Source organism: Coccomyxa subellipsoidea, assembly GCF_000258705.1.
Source record: "Coccomyxa subellipsoidea C-169, whole genome shotgun sequence".
NCBI classification, from domain to species: Eukaryota; Viridiplantae; Chlorophyta; class Trebouxiophyceae; family Coccomyxaceae; genus Coccomyxa; species Coccomyxa subellipsoidea.
Window position 1 is genome coordinate 102,928 of NW_005178038.1, and position 20,378 is coordinate 123,305.

Consider the following 20,378-nt stretch of genomic DNA (forward strand, 5'->3'; position numbering starts at 1 on the left):
CTCAAACAGGTTGTTGGTGTTAGGTCTACTGTGGCCACAGCGATCTTGATGAAGGAACCTGAAGTTCAGCCTTTTGAGAATGAGTCCTGGCTCCGTGCTGTCCGCTTTTGGGATATTCTAGCTTCCCTTCTAGATGCAACTTCCTATAAGCGCATTGCCCTTGATGTCTGCCAGTCTGTTGTGACAAGTAATGTGATGATTATTCATATGAAATTAATTGAGCTTGGTCTATTATCAAAGGTGTACGCAAATTAGGCTATGATCTTGTCCTCAGTGCTTCAAAGTTGACTTCCATTGATGTTGCTAAGTTTACTCAGGTTCTTGCTGACCGTGCCAATTTAGCATGGTTAGACACTCGATAAAGATCTTTCTTTTGGGTACTGGCTGGTGCTATACCCAAGGCTTTCAAAGTTATAAGTATTTGTAATTGGCAAACACATGGCTCTGCACCAGTGTAAAGCAGCTGTGATGTGTGCATGCTTGCTGAGATGCTTTGCGGCGCAATTTCCAGCAATACCATAGTATAGGCACATGTATGCGCATGGTGCTTTTGATGTCTGCCAATCTCTCTTCATGCATATAACAGCTATTTTCACAGCCGAGGCAGGAAGATACAAAGGATCTCTGCAGCACAGGGATTAGGAATTCCGAATTTGTTTAAAGTTTGAACGCTCTAGTGAAGAGCAAGGCAGCACAAGCAGCAGAGGAACTGCAGGCGCATCTGCATCAGCTGCATCAGCAGGACAAAATTGGCTTTGAGAAGCACTTGTGACGGCTATTTTCGGGATTGAGTGCAGATCTAGTGATTTTTTGTAAAATCCAGACCCATGTGAATACCACGTACTCTACATTGTGACAGCTGCATGCGTTCCAACAATGCCGGATGCACATGCCTTTCGCAATTGACATGGAAATCAAGCTTCTTTAGTCTATGATGGTTTGCATGACATAAACTACTGCTACAGCAGCTGCCTCCTACAAGCGTCGCCTGCTATTTGAAAACACCTCTGTTGCACTCTGGCCAGCACCATTACTTCACTGCCATGCGAAAATGCTTTCAGGCCCATGAAAGCACCAGTCAACTCTGTGATTGGCTGATTGGCTGCCATCGGCAAAACCAATAGCTCATCGCAATTTAAATGCCTGAATTTGTCACCATTTTGTCTGGGCAAGCAAGGCAGGCACCATCACTTGGGTGCACCGGACATTCATGTGCAGTTGCTGGGCACCAGAAGAGCTGTTACAGCCGCTCAGTCAAAGCCGCAGATCAGGCACAACCCCCACAAACAACCCCGTCGGCAGCTTCCTGCAGCTTCTCAATGCCAAACCAGGCAAAAAGTCCCTGTAAGTTTCCCAGTTGGCAGCTTCCTGCAGCTTCTGCATTGCCAGATCAGGCAAGCCACCATGGCCACATTCAGGCAGCGCCTTGCTCAGTCAATGCTGCAGATAACGCTATGATTCCCCAGACGCCCAGTCAGCAACTTCTTGCAGCTTCTGCTCTGCCAGATCAGGCCAGCGATGCGACACTCATGGCAGGCCCTCATTTGTTCAGTCAAAGCCGCGGATCATGGTGGCCTGTGTGACTGAGCGCAGAGCCAGCACATAGGCTGCAGTGCGAAGTGGCAGCTTCTGAGTTGTGTGCACGTCCCAAATCCTCTCAAATGCATCAGTCATTTTGCGGTCGAGCCGCCTGTTGACCTCCTCCTCCTCCCATCGGAAGGTCTGCTGGTTCTGCACCCACTCGAAGAAGCTCACTATCACGCCGCCTGCGCGCATGCAAATCCGCTGGTCAAATCCCTATTAGTTGCGCATCCCTTCCACAAAATCACAAGGCCTTAGCAAGTACTTGGGTCCTGCAGAAGGTGCATGCCAGCAGAGTCCAGGCATTAGGACATGCACACAAGAGCAATCAGCCAAGTTGCTTTTTTGATAAGGGATTTCAAGACAAGACACCAGAAAGGCTGCAGGCAAGAGCTTCTGCTGAGTCGTAAATGCAAGCGCTCATGCCAGGGCACTGCCTTGAAATAAGCTTATGCACAGAAAGATTTCACCGCTGTAAGCTGCAATGGGACACTGGAATGGCTGCAGCCAAAAGATTCTGGCCGATTTGAGAAGCCAACACTAATCTGGCCTGATTGCATGCACGGGCTGGGTGATGCCGTGAATGTTCGGTGGCAAAGCACATGTGACAGCTCATGCACACGATGTCAGAGACCAAGCTAGCACTGCCTGTATTCCGCCATACTAATTCCACCCCTTTCATAATAAGAAGTGACTGGTATCGCAAATATCATGCAGTGCTAGCCCGATCCTTGCTCCCCATCGCACCACACTTAAGCTCTGATGAAAGAGACTGTCTCCCAATGATCTAACCATTCTGCACGGTAGATTGGCATCTCTCCAGACCAAAACCCATGATGCAGGGTTCTGACCCTTCCTCCACGGGGGTGCATTGAAAAAAATTATACCCTCTGTGGGGCATATAGGAGTCAGAGTGTCGATCCCTTCTCAACAGAGCCACACCCTTCGCTACACCTGGACCTTTAAAAACCCCTCCTTGACAGGGGTGTTTATACAGCAGGACGAGACCCTACCACCATTGGCGTACACACATCCGGCTGTAAGACCCTCCCTCAACAGGACAATACTACAACTTGTCAAATCCATACCTCCATTGGACTTGACCCATACATTGATATAGGTGTCAGGGCTCTGACCCTCATATGAAGGGGCCTTCACATGATATATTATGCCCTATGGCCCTCTGGGCTCTGGGTTTGCCAACATAAAGGTTATCATTATTATGATACATGATGCAAACTCACCTCCGTTTGCATACACATCAGGCAGGACAACGATGCCCCGCTCGCGCAGCGCTTTATCTCCCTCAGGGGTCGTTGGCCCGTTGGCTGCTTCGACCACGTATTTGCAATTGAGCTTCGTCGCAACTTCTTCTGTGATCACATCAGGCACCGCTGCCGGGATGAAGACATCGCACGGCATCGTCAGCAGCTCTTCTATAGCTAGCCGCTCCCCTGCGCGCAGTGCATGAATTACCCCTAATTCTAAATTTTGTAGTGAGGGCTTACACCTCGATGACACCAGGCCTTGTTATACGGCATTAAATCCCCCTGCTGTAGTAACACAGATTGCGCATTCGCTGTTGACAGTCAGCGCTGCAAAGCTCTTAAATGACGTTCGAGTGCCGCGGCAATGAGCTTTGGAAATGTTGTCTCCTCAAGCACCATACCTCATGCAGCAACACCCAAACGTCTCAACATGTCTCAACAACAGGAAACAAGCGATACTAGGAGAAACCATGCACTCTATGCTAAATCAGATGTTCACCTGTTTTTCACAGAAGCATACCTAACCAGGGCAACAACCTGGCAGAAAAAGGAGCTGAGCAGAACCACAGAGGGGTCACCTCCTGGGAAGGAGCTCATGTGGCCGCCAAAGGGGGGCTGGGCCTTGATGTGGCGCTTGAGTGAGCGGATGTCGAGTCCCTCTGGGTTGTAGATGGCCCCGGTGCGGTCAGACACCGCTATCACTTTGCCCCCGTACAGCTCCAACAGCTCCGCCGCCCAGCCGCCCACGTTGCCAAACCCCTGCTCAAGACAAAATCATGTTCATCTGGAAGATATTTACGGTATACCGCAGAAACAATTTCCATTACGGGCTTCTGTATCATGAAATAAAGCGTGCTTGTGTACGTGCCTCTTGGGTACACGCAGTGCGTTCAGTGGTGTCAATTAAGATTGCAATTAAGATTGCTAAATTCCTCTCAACTCAACCCAGCAGGGGCGTAGTGGGGAACACCCTTGGAAGCTGTGATGTAGCATGCACATTGAGACATCAAGCAAGGTCTGGCCGATGCAAGCAGACTGTGCCAGATGGAGTCCTCCCATGAAGTGTCATGACATGGACCAGACACTACCATCAGTGATGCAAACATTTAAACATGCAGAAGATCTACACGGAGCTTCCATGTACCACTCAATTGGCTTGCCAGTGCACAGGTCTTCACAGGATTTGTACTGAGCCCAGCCTCGTGCTCTCACCTGGATAACAAAGGTCTTGCCGGCGATCTTGCCCATGTGCTCGTTTCGCAGCAGCTCCCTTGTGGCTAAAACGACTCCTCTGCCAGTCGCGTACTCCCGCCCGTAGCTGCCATGCAGCGTCATCGGCTTGCCTGCATGGACATTGCACATGTCAGCGTCTAGCATGGCCTGACACAAGCATATTCCCTTGTGCAGCAGATCGCCTTTCAAAGCTTCGATGCGCCGAGCAAACATCTCGAGCAACAAAATGCGCGCATGCACGTGGATCCAGCACCTCACCATGTTGTTCAAACACGAAGGAGCTCCAACAAAGCCAGTGCCTTGAATACACTTTGCTGGAGTATCTTTCACATGTGAACACTATGACGAGTCTCTACCATCTGTTGCGTCTCTTAAACGCTTCTGTGTATCACAGTCGTGTTGGCATGGAGAACTCTAAGAGATCTCTGCCCCTTCTTACAAGCTCTATATTGTGGCAGCTTGTTCCCTGTGCCTTGTCTGCAGACGCTTTGCCTCTGGCAATTAGGGTCTTCAGTCAGCATCAAGGATTTTTCTGAGCAGGGCAAGGGCTTACCCGTGACACAGGCAGGGGAGAATCCCTTGTACTTGCTGTACTCATCAAACCACCAGGACATGACTTTGGAGCCTGCGCTGATCTCCGGCCCGGGGATGTCTCGGTCCGGCCCCACGCAGTCCTTCAGCGCCTGCGCGCAGCACGCGCGCATGTGCCGTCACATGCCAAGCCAAAACCTTCAAGGACTGAAATGATAGATGATATTGTTTGAACTGCCCCGAATTGGGCTCAGTTATGGCGCTTCCGAGCTGCGCATGTGCCTCTTGACACGCAATACCGAAACCGAATAGTCACATCTTAGGACTGCACACAGGGTTTCAGAATCCTGTGTGGTGCAAACATGCCGAAGATGACCTGCGGTATCCTTGGATCGTGCAACAGAGCTGGAAATAGCTCTGTTAGCGTTCACGACCAAGCATGCCCCATGCCAATCGCGGCATGTTTGCATCACATGTACAGCAAAAAGGGGGGTCCCACATGTTTAAAGAACAACACTCCTGGGTTTCAAAGTGTAAGGGTAAAGAGTATAAGCAGGGGGGAATGTGCACGCGCCTGCACGAGCTTGCGGGTGATGCGTTCGAGCTCTGCCTCTGTGAGGTCTTTGGGGTCGCAACGCACTCCGCCCTTGGCGCCTCCAAAGGGAACGTCCACAACCGCTGTCTTCCACGTCGTCAGGCTAGCCAGGCTGCAAACAATGACCCATTTTCAGGTTATCGGAATATCTCAATTCATCTGTAGAGCTCTTGTCTGCGATCATTCTGCGCACAGCAGGATGTCTGGCTGGTGCGGGAATCCAAGAGCGGAGGAACACTAAAGAAGCAGAGTATGTGTGCAAGCAAAGTACTGAAGTCACCCGGATTCCACCAAGCAAGATGCATGCATGCAAGTGTGTGAGCAAATATCATGGGCTTCAGGGTGTGGGCGCACAAATATTGCCCGGCTCATGAATGCACTGAGCTGAGCTGCATGTGTGAAAATGGGTAAAAGGCATGCCCCATTTTCAGACATGCAGACGTGCTCAATGCACCCCATGTACTCCTCAGAATCCACACTTTCTTGACAGCACTGGATGGGCCACCGCTTTCTTGAGACACCTACCACTCGCGGAAAGCATGGCCTGACATCAGAGCGTCTCAGGCCTTTACTGAGACCTTTTGTCTTGTGAGCAGCATGCCATCATTCAAAAACTAGTGATTCCTTGCACCGCACCCCACAACCACTTTTGAATGACCACATCATGATAACCGCAGCCGTGATCCTGATTGCGGTGTGTTTCACTAGACTACATGATCCACAGCACACCTGCGTACGTCATCCATGCTGACATTGGGGTGGAAGCGGAACCCCCCCTTGAAAGGGCCGCGGCTGTTGTCATGCTGCACGCGGTACGCGTTGAAGATCTCGATCTCGCCGTTGTCCCGGGTGATGTTAAGCTCCACATGCAGCTCGCGCTGGGGAGTCAGCAGCAGCTTCTGCAGGCGCTCTGGGTAGTCCAGCACCTGGAACGCCTGAGCAGACCAGACATGGGTGCATGTCAGACAAACCAGCTCTAAATGTTGATGTGCTCTATGCACATTACCACAGCTTCTGCCCCGTACATCTACATGCCCTTTCCTCGTTGAAAGAATTCTCCGACTTAAGGTGCCAGCGACTGCATAAAATGAAAGGACTTTTGCAAGCATGTGCTGCGGGGTAACAGGGTGTGAGCGGACGCCCCATCACATCCTTGCACAAGTGTCAGTCAGATTAGAAAAGTTGCATCTGCAAATCAATGATGGCTTTGCACTCCTGATTTAGATCACATAAGAGCAATTTTGCGGTCTGGTGGGGCCTCTCTGGATTGCCAGCAGATTTTTCACTGTTTGCAGGACGAATGTTTCAGACATGCATCCAAATGGCTCAAAATGGAAGATACTCGTGAACAAAGCAAGGCTTCTGGGGCGGGTGCCACATGGATCACATCATATGATACACACTTCGGTAGCCTGCCGTGTTGAGAAACGGCCCTCCATGTCAAGCTATAAGGGCAGACGAGCGGTGCAACGACAGAGGGCTTGGCAGATCAGGCACCTCTCTTACAAATGTGTCTGTCCGGTGGGACTGGGTGCCCTTAGGGGGTTCCGAGTATGCAGGCTCGTACAGCTCCTCGCCAGAGAACTGATCCAGGGCTGACGCAGCATGCTGGCCTCTCGCATGTTGCACCTGCAACGCTCCTCTGACATGCCTCAACAAGGCATTCGATGCCGTCCGCCTGAGCAGCATGCCTGCTTCGTGCCTCTGTTGGCAGCACCCTGAAATGAAACAAAGTCTCCTTCCTGTGAAACGTGTGTCACGCTGAAGTGCATGCCCGCAGGAACAATCCGATCCCTTGCACCTACTACGAGATGATTAGAAAGTACAGCACAACAAGAGGTAAAATTTGCGATGTAGCAACTAATGATATGATAACGATTGCTGGTCTTACCTTACTAGGTCGTGAATAATTTCGAAGGTCGCTTCAGAGTGCTACGACAAATGAAGATGCCTGATTTGCAACAAACAGAAATGTTCTTATATGCTGAGATGGCGCGTGAATTGATCAATCAGAGGAGAGAAGCCCCCCTCCCTCTGTTAGCTTTTCGCATCCCAAATATCTTGAAGGATGGCGCTTTAATCACTGGTCCTGCACTGCTGAACGACTTTCAATGCTTCTATGACAATCTTTGTGGTCGTGAGCTATCAAGAATGCCTCGCAGATAAGGGGGTTTCCTTCGGACATGTACGTGTATCGATCCACCTCAGCATTTTGGCATCAAGCGAGCACGTGCCGAATCTACTGAACTTAAGCGGTATCCCACGATCTCATTGCTTTGCAAGCACTCTCGGATCAGTAAAAACTGCGAACGGGTCCCCACGAGGGTTTATGCCTTGTGAGCAGTCCATGGAGACATAAGATAGGTGGAACCCGATCATCTTGCACCATACATCCGTCATTGTACCGCTCGATCAAGCGGATTGAGCCAATCCATCAAGGCATTAGGTTGCACAGAAGAATTTCTTGGCAGCTACGTGATGTGACAACACTCCGCAGTCGAAGCATGATCGTTCACCCAACCGATGGGACTGCATTCATATGACATACTCAAGTACCTCGGTGTAATGACAGACTTCCTCAAAAATACGAACTCCAGCACAACAAATACATCATGCACATACAGTAAATCCATGTCCTCAACCGCCGCTGTGCCAATACTTACCCACTATTCCCTCAGACTTCCTCTACCCATCAAACTGGAAGGAGGACACTTTGATGCCCATCAGCTCATCGTCAAACACCACCCTTCCGGGACCATTGGCAGCCCCGGCAATCACATGCAGCGGCAGCAGGTGTTCCTCCCGAGGATGGCACTCTCTGGCGCTGGGCGCCTCTTCCCAGTGCTCCATGAGCCCCTGCCGCTGCGCTGCGCTGTGCTGTGAGTTAGTCAGTGCGTCATGGAGATATGTGTCAAACTCCTGCGCACCACACAGCAAAGGCCGCTTAGCTCTTGGCCCGCGTTCAGACTTATGACAAGCACTGGCTTGGAAGGCCGCTCCTGTTAGGCCTGTTGCAGGATCCGACTCAGTGGCTCAAGCTTTGCGCATACATGCACCCCTGCCGAAATTGATACAAGCAGCTGAGACTTGGCAACCTAAGCGGGTAACGTATGGACATGCACAAGCTGTAAAAAAACAGGGAACACAACCCTGCCAATGAACACATGATGCAAATAATACTTGCAGAACCAGTAGTGCAGCTCGGCAGCCTGTTACGACTACAGAGCCCGGCTCTTGTCGTTGATTGAGACATCAATCCAGGGATACAATGTATAACGCAGCAATTGTGCCAGTTGCGCGCCTTGCTGGCGGCCAGTGCGGCGCTGACGCCGCCGCCGCGGGCGAAGCCGCGCATGTTGTGGAAAGACATTCCCGACCCAAACAGCAGCACGCCCTCGTCCCGCAGCGCGCTTATCGCCTGCCCCATGCGCATGTGCTCCTGCAAGAGCATCCAGTCACTATCTCTACTTTCTTTACTGGACTTCATCCGCCAATTTGGAGGATTTGAAGCTTTGTGCACTTGCCTGTTCTGCCCTGCCCTTGCAGACTGTAGCAACAGTGCATAATGCATCAACAAGCAATATTCCTGGAGATAGGCGTGCATGCCATCAGAGACGCTCGCGTGCAAAGCTGTCTCTCTGCCAAGACAGCGGTCTCCTCCGCACGTGACGAAATGGAGCTTCATATTTACCTGAGGGTTGAGCGAGGACAGCATTGACAGCTGGACGACAGGGATGTCTGCAGCAGGGAACGCCAGCTTCAGCGGCACAAAGGTGCCGTGGTCAAATCCGCGCTTCGCGTCCAGCTTTGGCGCAAAGCCCGCCTCTCTGCATTGTACGCACACATCTCACGGTGAGGCCCTCGCTGCTGCCAGGGGAAGATTGTGGACCTTCTTGAGAATAGATAGATTGCAAGGCATGAAGGCATTGCAAGCATGAAAGTTTCGGAAAGGGCTGCCTTGCAGTGTCAACAGAGTACATCAGATAGTGCAAACATCATGGTTGAATGATATATTAGGAAAGTGTGAAACATGCGTCAGAGACATAATGAGATGCATTACAGATTTCAGGAATATTTTCCAAAATATGCATGCATTTTCTGGGAAGTTTATGTGCAGATTATCACCTTAGAAGGCCGGCAGCACGCTGCGCCAAATTGGCTGAGCCAGGGGCCGGGTATTTTATCTGGTAAGACTCTGGTGGGAAGCCGTAGTAATCATAGATGAGCTCTGGCGCAGTGCCGCTTGTCAGGGTAGGATTTGCCTCCTGCACAGCACATAGAGCAATAATTTGGGTCACCAGTAGCGCCATGGTGAAACGCCTCTGAAATTTGCCAGAATCTCCAGGGGGAGGTCCATGCGGCGCAAGATCGAAAGATACGATGAAATGTAATAATTAGGACAACGAAAATGAGAGAGGCACAATTAATTACTACTGGCACTAGAGAGTGGAACATCACCTCCCAGTGGGCTGAAATAACCAGGATGGCCTTGGGCTGAGCATGCAGAGAGGCCGAGTATCTCTGCAGCCACTTGGTGAGACCTGCGTGCCCAGGATGGCCCAACAGAGGCAGCGGTCCCCCACCGTGGGCCACAAACACAGCAGGCTGCTTGACTGACGTCGTTGCGTTCATCCCACCTCTCTCGTACTATTTAAGTGCCTGATTATGATGATGGATACCTTGTTTCTACCTTCAGTAGATAATGTTAATGCTAGACTACACGATGGACTTGCAGAGCATGTACAGGCGCACTCGTGCTGCAGTGCAGGCTTAGGTCTGCTTCGGCATGTGAAGGTCCAAGTCCCTAGTTGCCACTGTGAATCAAAAACTTCAGTCGATGCGTCGTAAATACATGATCAACTATCGTGTAATTACGACGCTGATATTTCATGCACGAAGACACATGAATCCGCACATTCCTTATGCCAGAGAGGAGCTTATCACGTCATGCATGAAGATCCGGCAGCTTCGCGGGAAGGGGAAGCTGAGCATGTGGAAGAACCTATTAATATAAAAATGAATATTCAGTCTCATGAGGATCTGGGAATAGTGAGCACCAACGGAGGATAAGGCAATTTGATGTTCAGGTTATGTGGGTTGGACAAAGCTACTGCCATTTCGGCAAGGTCTCTTGTTGTGCTGACAAGCATTTCCTCAGTCATCATACTGCAGGAACGGGAACCCTTGTATTCTGAACGCCTTGTGAATACCCGCACAAGGATCGATACAAGGTCCAGTTAGCTAGCAGGCGTTTGCCAACACACTTCTAGAGGTGGCTAGAATCCACCGATGCTTCATTGAAGTGCGCACTCAACTGTACACATCGAGAAGTAGATTCTGCGGTTGCACCTGCACGCAACACAAGCACGCGCCTCTTGCGCAGGGGCCGTGTCTCGTGATTAGCTGACGGACCACTAGATGCCCCTCATTCCCACCCCAATCCTTGCAGCACTTGGAGGTGACCGCTGCAGCCTTCCACATACTTTTGTTCTTGACTATTTGACTGAGGAATTCCTCCTAATGAGCGCTTGTTCAGACGCGACCTTCCTCCCTACTTGTGTACAGGCTACTTCTTCACATATTACAACACAAGGATCACGGAGGAGCGCAAAGCACAGATTGAGCGTGTCAATGAGCAGGTCTAGCATTCTACTTTTGCTCAAATGCCTTCTTATCACATGTGCACCCTGCAGTCAAGTGCTTCGTGCAGAAAGGCTACCTCGGCCTGTCTCTGAGGAAAATTACCTGCAATGACAGAAGAGGACACTTGTTGTCTGCCGATCAAGCCGTGAAGTCAGTGTCTGTGGTGGCAAAGCATGGAAGCTTTTGAAAGTACTTGTTCTGCATTTAAAAAGGGGCAATCATCTAACTCAAGGAATGTTGCTTGCACAGGTGCGCTCGCTCTATGGACCCCTGTTGGCGTGCGTGACAGCCTCAAAGTCAGCTTTCGAGGCGATGGTGCACCAGCACAGCCCAGAGGCCGGCGACAGAAATTTTGTGGAGCTCGTCAGGGAGAATCCCGAGGGGAGAGAGGGCCAGATTTACAGGCGCGCGCACCCTTCCCTCCCTGGGTCCTCACTGCAGCATTGAAGATGTCCCCACAGCTTGCTTAGCACATGATCGGGTAGCAAATCTGGGGGGATCAAGCTGTTGCAGGAGGTGGCCTGTCCTCTGTAGACAATATCAGCCCTTTAACGGCTCTTTTAAGGTAAGGGGCAGGGCAGAAGGCAATAGTACCCGACACACGCCGCTTCGCTTGTGACTTTCTCAAAGGTCATGCGTGGATGGCTGTTGCAGGCATCAATCTGGGGGCAAAGGAACATGGGCTCACATCAGCTGTCCTTCTACAAAACGTTTGAGAGCATGCAACTTTATGTAAAGATAGTCATCATGATTAAATGCGCAGGCAGTGGATGAAGGAGGTGCTTCAGCCGCTGAATGAGAAGGCGGCTGACATCATCGTGCGCCATGCGGACCTGCTGCAGAGCGCACGGATGGAACCTCTACTGCTTCAACTTGTCGCGCATGTGTCAGCCTACCGAGTCATCCTCAAAAGGTATGCTGCAAATATGTCCTCTTTAGCAGACGATAGGAAATCATCTGTGCGTTGGCCAGTGTCAGGCGTTGGTGGGTTTTGGCAGAGCTTTGCAAGCTTGAGGAGGACAAAATACGAAATAGTTTGGTGGCATGAAGTCATCACATGTGTTGTGTCCTGAGCACTCTCAGTGCCAAGGTACCAAGGGAAGGAATTTTTTTACACTCTCTCTGAAGAAATCACTTGCGCATGCCCATTTCAGGGAAGGGCAAGTGCAGGACTTGAATGCGTTGCAATTGCAATCATAGATTAAAATGCCGCCATGCACTGTAGAAGGATTCTGCAGCAAACAACACAAACATGTTCCGGCCCAGGAAAACTAAGTAAGCAATCGCAGTGCATGCATGCATGCAAGTGTGTTCTAAAAGTGCTTGTGCCTTAATGCAGGTGGGAGGCTGGGGACCTGAACGAGTGGAGCGCTATCACTTACCCGGACAAGCTGCATGAATATGTCACTGAAGAGTTCAGGCGGATCAAAAAGCGCCAGGCAGATCTTCTGGGCATCAAGGAAGGAATCAGATCAAAGCTCTGATCTGCTTGCAGTTCATGTGTTGGTTTAAATGGATGTGATCAATTAGATCTCCTGGGTAGAGGATCGTTGCATTGTTGCTGCATGTTGTGCACTCGTGAGGCAGTCCTCCCTCTTATTTCCCTGGAAACCACATTCCTTTGGTGTGTGCATGTCTGTCTTGCTAAGGAAGCGCACCATATGCTATGGTCTCAAACATGACAATACAATTGTATGAGTGTGTGTGTATTGAAGGCTTGCAGCACTGAAAGTTCAGACTGCCATAGCGGTTTTACTGAGCTTCAGCAGTGAATTGAATGACCATGTACAGTAGCGTGGAACATCAATGACTAATCTCATGACAGGTTGTGCTGTATGATTTTGAGGACAGGTTGGGTAAGATGGGATTGCCTATCTGAACTTGAAAGAGAATTAACTACACAACAGCTCGCACTCTTTGCAGAAGTACACATGGTGGAGTGTGCGACAATGCAACCCAAAGCAAATCAAAACCGAGCAAAGCCACTTCCCAGCCTTAATTAGGGCACCGCCAGAAGAATGACACATCACATCTGTTTTGTTTGTGTCAGTCACCCTCTAGGCCCACATACCGGGGTGTCCTCTGCTACAAAGACTTCCAGAGCTCTGACAAATAACTTCAGATACACTTAAATTTGGAAGGAAATCTTGACCAGATCTACAGATGACTGCAGAGAGGCTAACTAATGATCACCTCCCACGCAAGAACCAGTCAGTGGCCGCAATGCCAAACACTGATGGACTTCTAACTCTGCAGTTTTGCCAATGACTCGGCCAGTGCCGCAGCCTTCGCTGAGTCAACACTCTGGCTCACATGCACCCGCTTGGACTTCAACTGCAACTTGCGATCAGTTGCAGAGCTTGAAGGAATCCACAGAATCAGCCAGGCTGCCTGCGACAGGTGACACAGAGAGTGTTCATCATCTGCCTATGAAATCACAACCAACCAAATTTCTCATGTGCAGCAAATTTTGTGCTGCCTGTGTCGTGTGGGCTTCAAACCAATGTGGAATGCAGGACATGGAAGACAGCACGAGCGCCAAGAAGGGCTGTCTCGCGGTGTAAACAGAGAGCGTTGAAAATGCCCTTATCACGTCTCCCAAACCGATGATCACACTTTATTGATACCACAACTAGGAAGGACCAAAAGGACAGAGAACATGCCAGGAGATATGAAAAGTTCTAATTGTACCTCTGATGGGGCCTTGCTTGGCGGGCAGCTGTCCGGAGGCCGTGCCTGTATGCAGCAGCATGCAAATCAAATGCGCCAAATCCTCAGCCCAAAAGATGCCCGCAATTCTTGGTCCATGCATCGCATCACGATGTTCAGCCGCTGCGTTTGGGGACCAACGTGCAGGTATAGGTTGCAATGCTGCACCTCTGCTGGCTCCATACAATGCAAACATGGCAGATCCACTGCTTACTTGAGCTTTCTCCATGAAACAGGCGGTTGTGGATAAGGATGCTACCTGTGCAGAAGTGGCCATCGTACAGAACGATGTAGTTTCCTGCATTGCTGGTGTACGACTCCCAGGAGTTCGTCCTGACGAAGTTCTGCAGGCAAAGTACGACGACAGTCGTTAGTGAAGAATACATCAAATTTTTGATACCTTTGATACCCAGGATGATAGGAAGCTGCTGGTAGGAAGCTAGCGATGGGAGGAATGACATCCTATAGGAAAGCTCGCTGTCGATCAAGTTCCCTTATACAGAATATGGGGTGCGTGATCATTATTGTGCAAGAGATAATCCCAGTAAAGGTCACCAGGGTGTACCAAGAAACAACTGATCCGCAAGGATCCTCCTGGTAAATGTGCGCCCACCCAAGAAGCCATTAAGGCATCAGGAATGGCAGCATAATTTGCACCCAGTGGTTGTGTGTCAGATCCGTAACTCTCTCTGGTCAAACCCGTCTCAGAGGCAGTGGATCACAGACTAGACTAGGGTTCACTGCGTACCAGGTCGTTACAGTCGCCGCAGCCTGACGCCGGCACCCTGGCCTCGAAAGCCTGGCCACCGCCGCTATAGTTGGTGTTGTCGAAGAACGTCACCCTGCCGGTGGTCGCCTGCTTCAGCTCGCGGGCGGCACACAAGGTAGCCAGCGCCGCGAACAGGATCACATGGACGGCCTTCATTGCTGCTGTACGAGAAGGGGCAGAGGGTTATAGCAGCAGCGAGCGATGATGCTAAATATATCCTTCGAGCAAAGGTTTGGGCTGCGATATGGATCCTGGGACAGAATGATGGACTAGGATCGCTGTCCAATTCCGAGTCAGCTTCACCCTTCGCTGGCAGCTTCGGTCGAGCTTCATAGGCATTGGAAAGGAAGCTTCGCCCCTTCGTTTTGTTTCAGAGATTAGTGCGATGTTCACATGATCTAGACCGTCGTTTCGATGTCCACCAGACACGAACAGCAATGCTTGCTGTAGCATGTCCATCTTATCACCTGCCGCAGTCCAAACATCTTCGCCGCTGGCATCATGGTGATGTTCACATCGATGATATCATGATGGGTGATTGATCGCTGTAAGGCTATAGTCTCCTTTGGGCATCGTGCTGCAATTGAAGAACTGACTGAGTCTGCTGTGAAGTGCAGCCTGCCAGGGACTGCAATGCCATGGGATGGTTGACGGCACTGAGATGAGCAGGTCTGTGATTATATTTGGTGTTGGCCTGTCTTCCTTGTCAAGCTGGAAGCGTCTACGACAAAGTATGCTTCAACATTGCTCGGTGCACTATATCCTTACAGTTGGTGCTCAGCTCACAGCATCATACTTTAAATGTTCGCTTCACTTCAGCAATTACGTCTTGCAAAGAATTTGCTGCACCCCGGCGAAACTTACCAAAACGTTTATCCAGATCTGCTCGAAATTTGAGTCTCACCGCATCTGCAGTCAACTTGCCAACCACTTGCAGAACTTCAATTCATGCCATCAACAGGTCCAAGTGCAAACTGTAAGCCTTCTTTTCTCAGTAGGTCTTGGGAGTGCCAGAGTCCGCGCCATCAGTGATGGATGGCTTGTCCTTGTTTGCCTGCATGCATGCAGCACCTGCCTTAGTAAACTCTCAGACAACCTGCTGCAGGTCTGACAAGCCATGCCTCAATATGTTTCATACCTCCACCATCTGATTTCTTCCCATGAAGACAAAACAACAACACTTCAAGTGTTGGACGTGCGGCCTTTTCTAATTCCTTTGTGCCCCGTAAAATGAAAAAGGTTCCATGCAAAGCCAGCAATCTTCTTTATCTCAGCATGCACGTGCAACCTCTTTTTTTCATTAGCGCAATCATTTATGCTCCTGGGCTCGGGGTTTATTTTATTCTTGTCACATGACGTGCACTCGCTCTGCCTTGATGTCTGCATACCTCTTTCTCTAATTAGCCCTGGGTGATTTCAACATGGTGCATGCTGACTAACAGGCACATGCCGGAGCTGGTGGAGATACTTGCAGCAGCACGTGGCGATGTGTGCTGCATGCTGCCAAATAGCTCCCGTCGTCCCCTCGAAGCACTATTACAATTTAAATACAACCTGCTTCCACCCACCTCTGAACCCGACGTCTGTGCAGTCAGCACAACCATCTGTTAAGTGGCGTACCTCTGTGCCCTGGCGGCCGGCGGCCTTGCCAACACTGCGAGAGAGGCTCTGAGCCTGGTCGGACTTGGCGCTCGCAGCCGCGCTGCCGACCTCGCCTGCACAAACAAAAATGTCATTACTTCACTGCCCTGACTAACAATGATGCAGGCAATTTGTAGGAGAAAAGACATACCAGCTGCTAGGTAGGCTCACAAACAAGGACAGGCAAGTGACAAGGTTGACAAGATAGTCTGATTCTCAAGCTCGACGTTCTTTTGTGCACGGAGCTTATTGCAAGCAGGTGATCATTCGTACAGATTTCTTGCCTGCGCAACGGTGCATGCACTAGAGAAAGTACTCAAATTGTCATGATCAGGTAGGACACTAGCAGCAGAAATTTCATTTGTTGTATTGTAAGGATTCAAAGGGACTCACTCCGGTTGGCAGGCATCTTGGAGGCATCGCGAGTCTCTTGGATGTCGTCGCCAATGGGGTTGTTCAGGCCGAAGGGCAAATCGGGACCAGCAACTGCAAGTAGCACAAAGATACTACATTAAGCATCTAAGTTCTCAATAAATAAGTCAAGTCATGATCGAAGTGATGTCGACACCACCGAAACCACTCGTTCAAGCAACCTCGATGAAGGTGCAGTGGGAAAGCAGCTGGTGTCTGCAGACAGCCCTTTTAAACAACAAGCTGAGGCATTACTGATCTCTTTTGAATAAATACTGCTTGTGAGCACTGTTGGATCTTTTCAAAAGGGGTTGAAGGGGACAAGACAAAACAGGTGACACATGAACGTACTTGCTGCTGGCAGAATGGCCAATTGGGCTGCGAGGAGTGCGCCCAAACCTGCGCCTGCGAGATTCTGCAATTAGCACACACGTCCACCTCTCAGTTTGTGTATTGATCGATGCTATGTCTGCAGACAGCAAGGCTGTTGAGGCGGTTCACTGAGAGCTTGATCCGAGGAACGCACCCTCTTCAGGTTGGGCTGTGCCTGCTGTGGTCCAAGCATCGCCTGCATCGAATGGCACATCACGGATTCACGAGCAATTATAAGACTCGGCAGTGTATGAAGAGAACCAAGGACACCCCATTCGAATGCTTCCTCGGCATGCCATGCCCGTTTGCATTAGGGGTACATGAGATACAGCGTGCCAGGCACGCCCTGATCACAGACATTTCGAGAATAATACTACCTTAGGAACATCACGGCGAGATGCTGATGCCTTGACAATCCTGCGAGCTTGGGGCACGGTCGTGGTGAAGGCGGTGATCGTCTGCATTGCGACTCGTTACGAGGCCTTGAAAGTTTTGGGGTGGACGGCAAATAGAGACAGTAGCGATGCGCAAATAATTCTATTGATGAGAGGAGGTCTTCTCTGACAGAATTATGTGCAGGCTATCCGAATCGAGCTTGCCCAATATTATTGTTGCCAATTGTGGACATCTATATAGGTTTCCCTGCGAGGTCCCCCCACCCCTACGAAATCTTTCATTCATCTCTGTCCAGCTGCTACGCAGATCTTTCTTGCAACATCCATTCGATGTGTTATTACGTATATCTCCTCTCTAACCAACGATGATCACTCTTGCTTATCACCAGTTCAACCGTGATTCTCAATTGCGAGCTCCTCAGTGAGATACCAATCATGTTCAGCTACGACTACAGGCTGTTGCTAGCTAGTTCAGTCAGTGATTGGATCAGCACTGTGAGACACAAGCTGATCAGACTCATCTACTGCACTACAACATCATGTTACGCATATGTGCTGCACAGCACACTTCCAGTTAGAGGCCTCTTGCACACCGGAACTCACCAAAAATCTCACATGTCCTTAAGCTCTGCCTTGCGAGCATGCACCACATACATGGGGTCTGTCTTGCCAAAGTAGCCTCCCAGGGGCGGCTGCTGTGTGATGTCCTCGGCCTTTGGCGCCGTCCAGCCGCCCGGCACAGAATAGTGGTAATAGGATCCGACAATCCAGATGTGGTCCAGATCTCCTGTTGATGTCCAGATCGCGATGGCTGCAGCACAGAATCACCGCCTTTATACACTCTGCCTCACATCTTCTGTTGCTCGCACGCTTGAATGAAATGCACTACTCAATGAGGTCTTGATGTAAAGCTCAGGATAAAACAGTGGCAGCTAGCACTGTCAGTGTTGTTTCTTCACGATATGCATCAGCCCTGTTTCTTGTAAAGATCAAGGCTGAATAGTCACTGTCTGCCCACACAAGTGCCCTGGGCGGGAAGGTCACAGAGCAACTCCTTGCTTCCCTGCCTTTGCAGTCAGGTGTTCTCGTGTACAGAAGGTGAACCGGTCCTAGGAAGCCCTTAAGGTCCGGAGGGAGGAAAGTGCTAAATTGCTTGCTCACCCTTGGTGGGGAAGCATCGGTTGGAGAAGCTCATTATGGCCTGCCCGCCAGGCTTGAGCACGCGGTGCATCTCCCGGAACACCTCCAGTGGGCGGGTTAGGTAATCCACCGACACAGCATTAGTCACCACATCGAACGAGTTGTCCTCGTACGGCAGCTTTGCGTCTGCGACAAGAAAATCTGAAATTCAGAGAGAAACTCCAAGATAGGCTTTGCTTGCAAATTTTGTGCACCCATATCAACACCGTTTATTTGTCTCTCTGGAAATCTGGTGCAAGAGGTTGTGCATGGTCCAGAGGCACCATGTAATGTCTTGTGTCTATCTGCAAGTGAATATCTGACTACACACCAACGACTACTTGCCATGCTCTTGCCCTTGCGTTTGACAAAAAAATTTAAGGTTGCAGGTATCTTCATGAACTTCAAATTGCCATCAGCTGCAGCGCACCTTCATTGAGATCCTTTACTGCCCACTCTGTCAGCGCCACATTGCGTTTCAGCTCCTCATCATTCATGCCCAAACCTGGACCAGGCCCCAAGTGAGGATCAGCCAAGCTTCTCTACATGTAAGCGTTTAAATGCACCACCTATTTTTGGAAGCCCTATCATGGCTTTTGAAAACACAGCCAAGACCCGTAACGAGGCTGCCCATCTGCCACAACACACAAGAGGTGACCTGCACGATGCAAGTCCATCCAATTGCACGCCACAGCCATGCAGACTTAGCAGAGAGCTGGTACAGATGCTCCGCACACAGATTGCAGCCATTGTTAGGCAGATGTGTCAGCTACCTTAAACAGGTCCCCCTCTCAAGCTTTCACGCAGCAAACATGCACTGCTGCGCACATGCAGAGTAACAAGTGCCCATTAATTGTGTTCTACACGAGACATTCCTGCATTTGTAAGATTTTGAGTCGGGGGGCAGCACCTGCTATGCGGCCGGCCTTGTAGTCTTTGGGGTAATGACTGATCCAGCTGCTGCACAGGTCCAGGATCGCCACGTCATCGCTGCCAGAGGGAGGAAACTGCCTCTCGTAGAACCTGCAGAGGATTATCAGAAAACGTTCATGGCATCAAAAGTGACTTCAAAACGGGAAGAGTCGCCCAAGAGGGACACATTCAAGGAACCCCTGACCATTACACCCTTGTTCAATCGAGTGCTTGACAGTGACAGATATACGACTTCAAAGGTCCTCGATCCCAGTGCTTCCCTTTGAACTCTTGACCAAGCTCATCTTCTCTGTCGGGGATGATTGCCTTCCGAGCGCACCAGCAGGTGTCAAGGTGACCACAGCCTTTTCACGAAAGCAACTTGTGCAGCAGGGCAGCAGAACGCACTTTGTAAGTGCAGCGATGGCACTGTCATCGATGTGAGTGACAAAGCGCGGTTGGTCATAGAAGAGTTTGTCACTGCTAGGGTCATATCGCTGAAAGTCCTCGTCCCTGAAAGGCAGGCTGTCCGGCCAGTTTGGCTGTTCCAATACCTGCATTGACGTAGACATGCTGCTCTCAAGTTCACTTGAGGGCTTGCGCAGTGATGCTGCAGCAGGACTTATCAGAGCTGAAGATGCCAGAAGTTCAGAGGAGCTAAGAGTGTTACAGTGAGGTAAACAACGCTGAAGACATAGACCTAGGATCTAATAGCAATGACGTTTACCTTGTCGGCTGTGAGCTCCGCTGCGGAGGCTCTTCCGACCCTGGTAGAGCTGAAGGGCATGGCTCCCACAGTGAGCAGGATGCCACCCAGCAGGGCTCTCCTTAGGTGGCCTGGCTTGCTGGAGTGGGGAAGATGTGACTGTAGACAGGTCTGCTGCCTGCTCTTCCTGCTGGATTGCGCTGCAGCCGAGCTGACCTTGCGTTGATCTGATACTATTCTATGCTGATCTGTAAGCCTGTCAGCGGTAAACCGAGGCCCTAATGAGCGCTGCAGGGATCCAAAGCCTCGTCTAACGCAGTGCATGTGACAGCTCTGCTGCGAAAAATGAACGTTCATGAGAAGTTAAATGAGGAGTATACTTACACACTGGTCGGCATGCGCATTCACCAAGAAATGACGCAGACGGGGACAG

The 20,378-nt window shown here is 50.4% G+C and overlaps 6 protein-coding genes across 6 annotated transcripts; 1 reads left to right on the forward strand and 5 right to left on the reverse strand.

The window, feature by feature from the left end:
* Positions 1-1,548: 1,548 nt before the first annotated feature.
* Positions 1,549-7,326, reverse strand: COCSUDRAFT_28153 (glutamate dehydrogenase; the record flags this gene model as incomplete). Its single annotated transcript, XM_005648887.1, has 9 exons — positions 7,100-7,326; positions 6,706-6,926; positions 5,938-6,143; positions 5,188-5,320; positions 4,636-4,765; positions 4,062-4,192; positions 3,428-3,611; positions 2,826-3,035; positions 1,549-1,766 (listed from the first exon to the last, which is right to left on the reverse strand). Exons 2-9 carry the CDS (start codon positions 6,895-6,897, stop codon positions 1,549-1,551), a joined length of 1,404 nt encoding a protein of 467 aa, XP_005648944.1. The 5' UTR covers positions 6,898-6,926; positions 7,100-7,326.
* A 567-nt stretch (positions 7,327-7,893) lies between these two features.
* Positions 7,894-9,840, reverse strand: COCSUDRAFT_61826 (Extradiol aromatic ring-opening dioxygenase; the record flags this gene model as incomplete). Its single annotated transcript, XM_005648888.1, has 5 exons — positions 7,894-8,127; positions 8,486-8,647; positions 8,900-9,035; positions 9,334-9,473; positions 9,667-9,840. The coding sequence occupies 5 exons, from the start codon at positions 9,838-9,840 to the stop codon at positions 7,894-7,896; spliced, it is 846 nt and encodes a 281-aa protein (XP_005648945.1).
* A 425-nt stretch (positions 9,841-10,265) lies between these two features.
* On the forward strand, positions 10,266-12,727 carry COCSUDRAFT_46793 (hypothetical protein). The gene is made up of 5 exons (XM_005648889.1): positions 10,266-10,666; positions 10,774-10,847; positions 11,101-11,255; positions 11,615-11,764; positions 12,191-12,727. The coding sequence occupies exons 1-5, from the start codon at positions 10,627-10,629 to the stop codon at positions 12,333-12,335; spliced, it is 564 nt and encodes a 187-aa protein (XP_005648946.1). The 5' UTR covers positions 10,266-10,626; the 3' UTR covers positions 12,336-12,727.
* A 1-nt stretch (position 12,728) lies between these two features.
* COCSUDRAFT_65342 (hypothetical protein) lies at positions 12,729-14,576 on the reverse strand. The gene is made up of 4 exons (XM_005648890.1): positions 14,309-14,576; positions 13,820-13,904; positions 13,543-13,587; positions 12,729-13,242 (listed from the first exon to the last, which is right to left on the reverse strand). The coding sequence occupies exons 1-4, from the start codon at positions 14,483-14,485 to the stop codon at positions 13,199-13,201; spliced, it is 351 nt and encodes a 116-aa protein (XP_005648947.1). The 5' UTR covers positions 14,486-14,576; the 3' UTR covers positions 12,729-13,198.
* A 744-nt stretch (positions 14,577-15,320) lies between these two features.
* On the reverse strand, positions 15,321-16,955 carry COCSUDRAFT_61829 (hypothetical protein; the record flags this gene model as incomplete). Its single annotated transcript, XM_005648891.1, has 5 exons — positions 15,321-15,383; positions 15,950-16,044; positions 16,364-16,456; positions 16,733-16,796; positions 16,908-16,955. 5 exons carry the CDS (start codon positions 16,953-16,955, stop codon positions 15,321-15,323), a joined length of 363 nt encoding a protein of 120 aa, XP_005648948.1.
* Positions 16,956-17,759: 804 nt separating this feature from the next.
* COCSUDRAFT_14126 (S-adenosyl-L-methionine-dependent methyltransferase) lies at positions 17,760-19,799 on the reverse strand (the record flags this gene model as incomplete). The annotated part of the gene is made up of 5 exons (XM_005648892.1): positions 17,760-17,959; positions 18,310-18,474; positions 18,758-18,832; positions 19,238-19,350; positions 19,648-19,799. The coding sequence occupies 5 exons, from the start codon at positions 19,797-19,799 to the stop codon at positions 17,760-17,762; spliced, it is 705 nt and encodes a 234-aa protein (XP_005648949.1).
* Positions 19,800-20,378: the final 579 nt, after the last annotated feature.

What these genes read in the sequence shown, in the direction of transcription:
- COCSUDRAFT_65342 (XM_005648890.1), bottom strand. Translation starts at nt 14,485, where the DNA reads ATGAAGGCCGTCCATGTGATCCTGTTCGCGGCGCTGGCTACCTTGTGT. An exon ending in CGATGGCCACTTCTGCACAG is followed by an intron (nt 13,588 to 13,819) that starts GTAGCATCCTTA and finishes TGCTGCATACAG; the next exon opens with GCACGGCCTCCGGACAGCTG. An exon ending in CAAGCAAGGCCCCATCAGAG is followed by an intron (nt 13,243 to 13,542) that starts GTACAATTAGAA and finishes CACCTGTCGCAG; the next exon opens with GCAGCCTGGCTGATTCTGTG.
- COCSUDRAFT_46793 (XM_005648889.1), top strand. Translation starts at nt 10,627, where the DNA reads ATGCCCCTCATTCCCACCCCAATCCTTGCAGCACTTGGAG. An exon ending in AGAGAGGGCCAGATTTACAG is followed by an intron (nt 11,256 to 11,614) that starts GCGCGCGCACCC and finishes TTAAATGCGCAG; the next exon opens with GCAGTGGATGAAGGAGGTGC. An exon ending in TACCGAGTCATCCTCAAAAG is followed by an intron (nt 11,765 to 12,190) that starts GTATGCTGCAAA and finishes GCCTTAATGCAG; the next exon opens with GTGGGAGGCTGGGGACCTGA.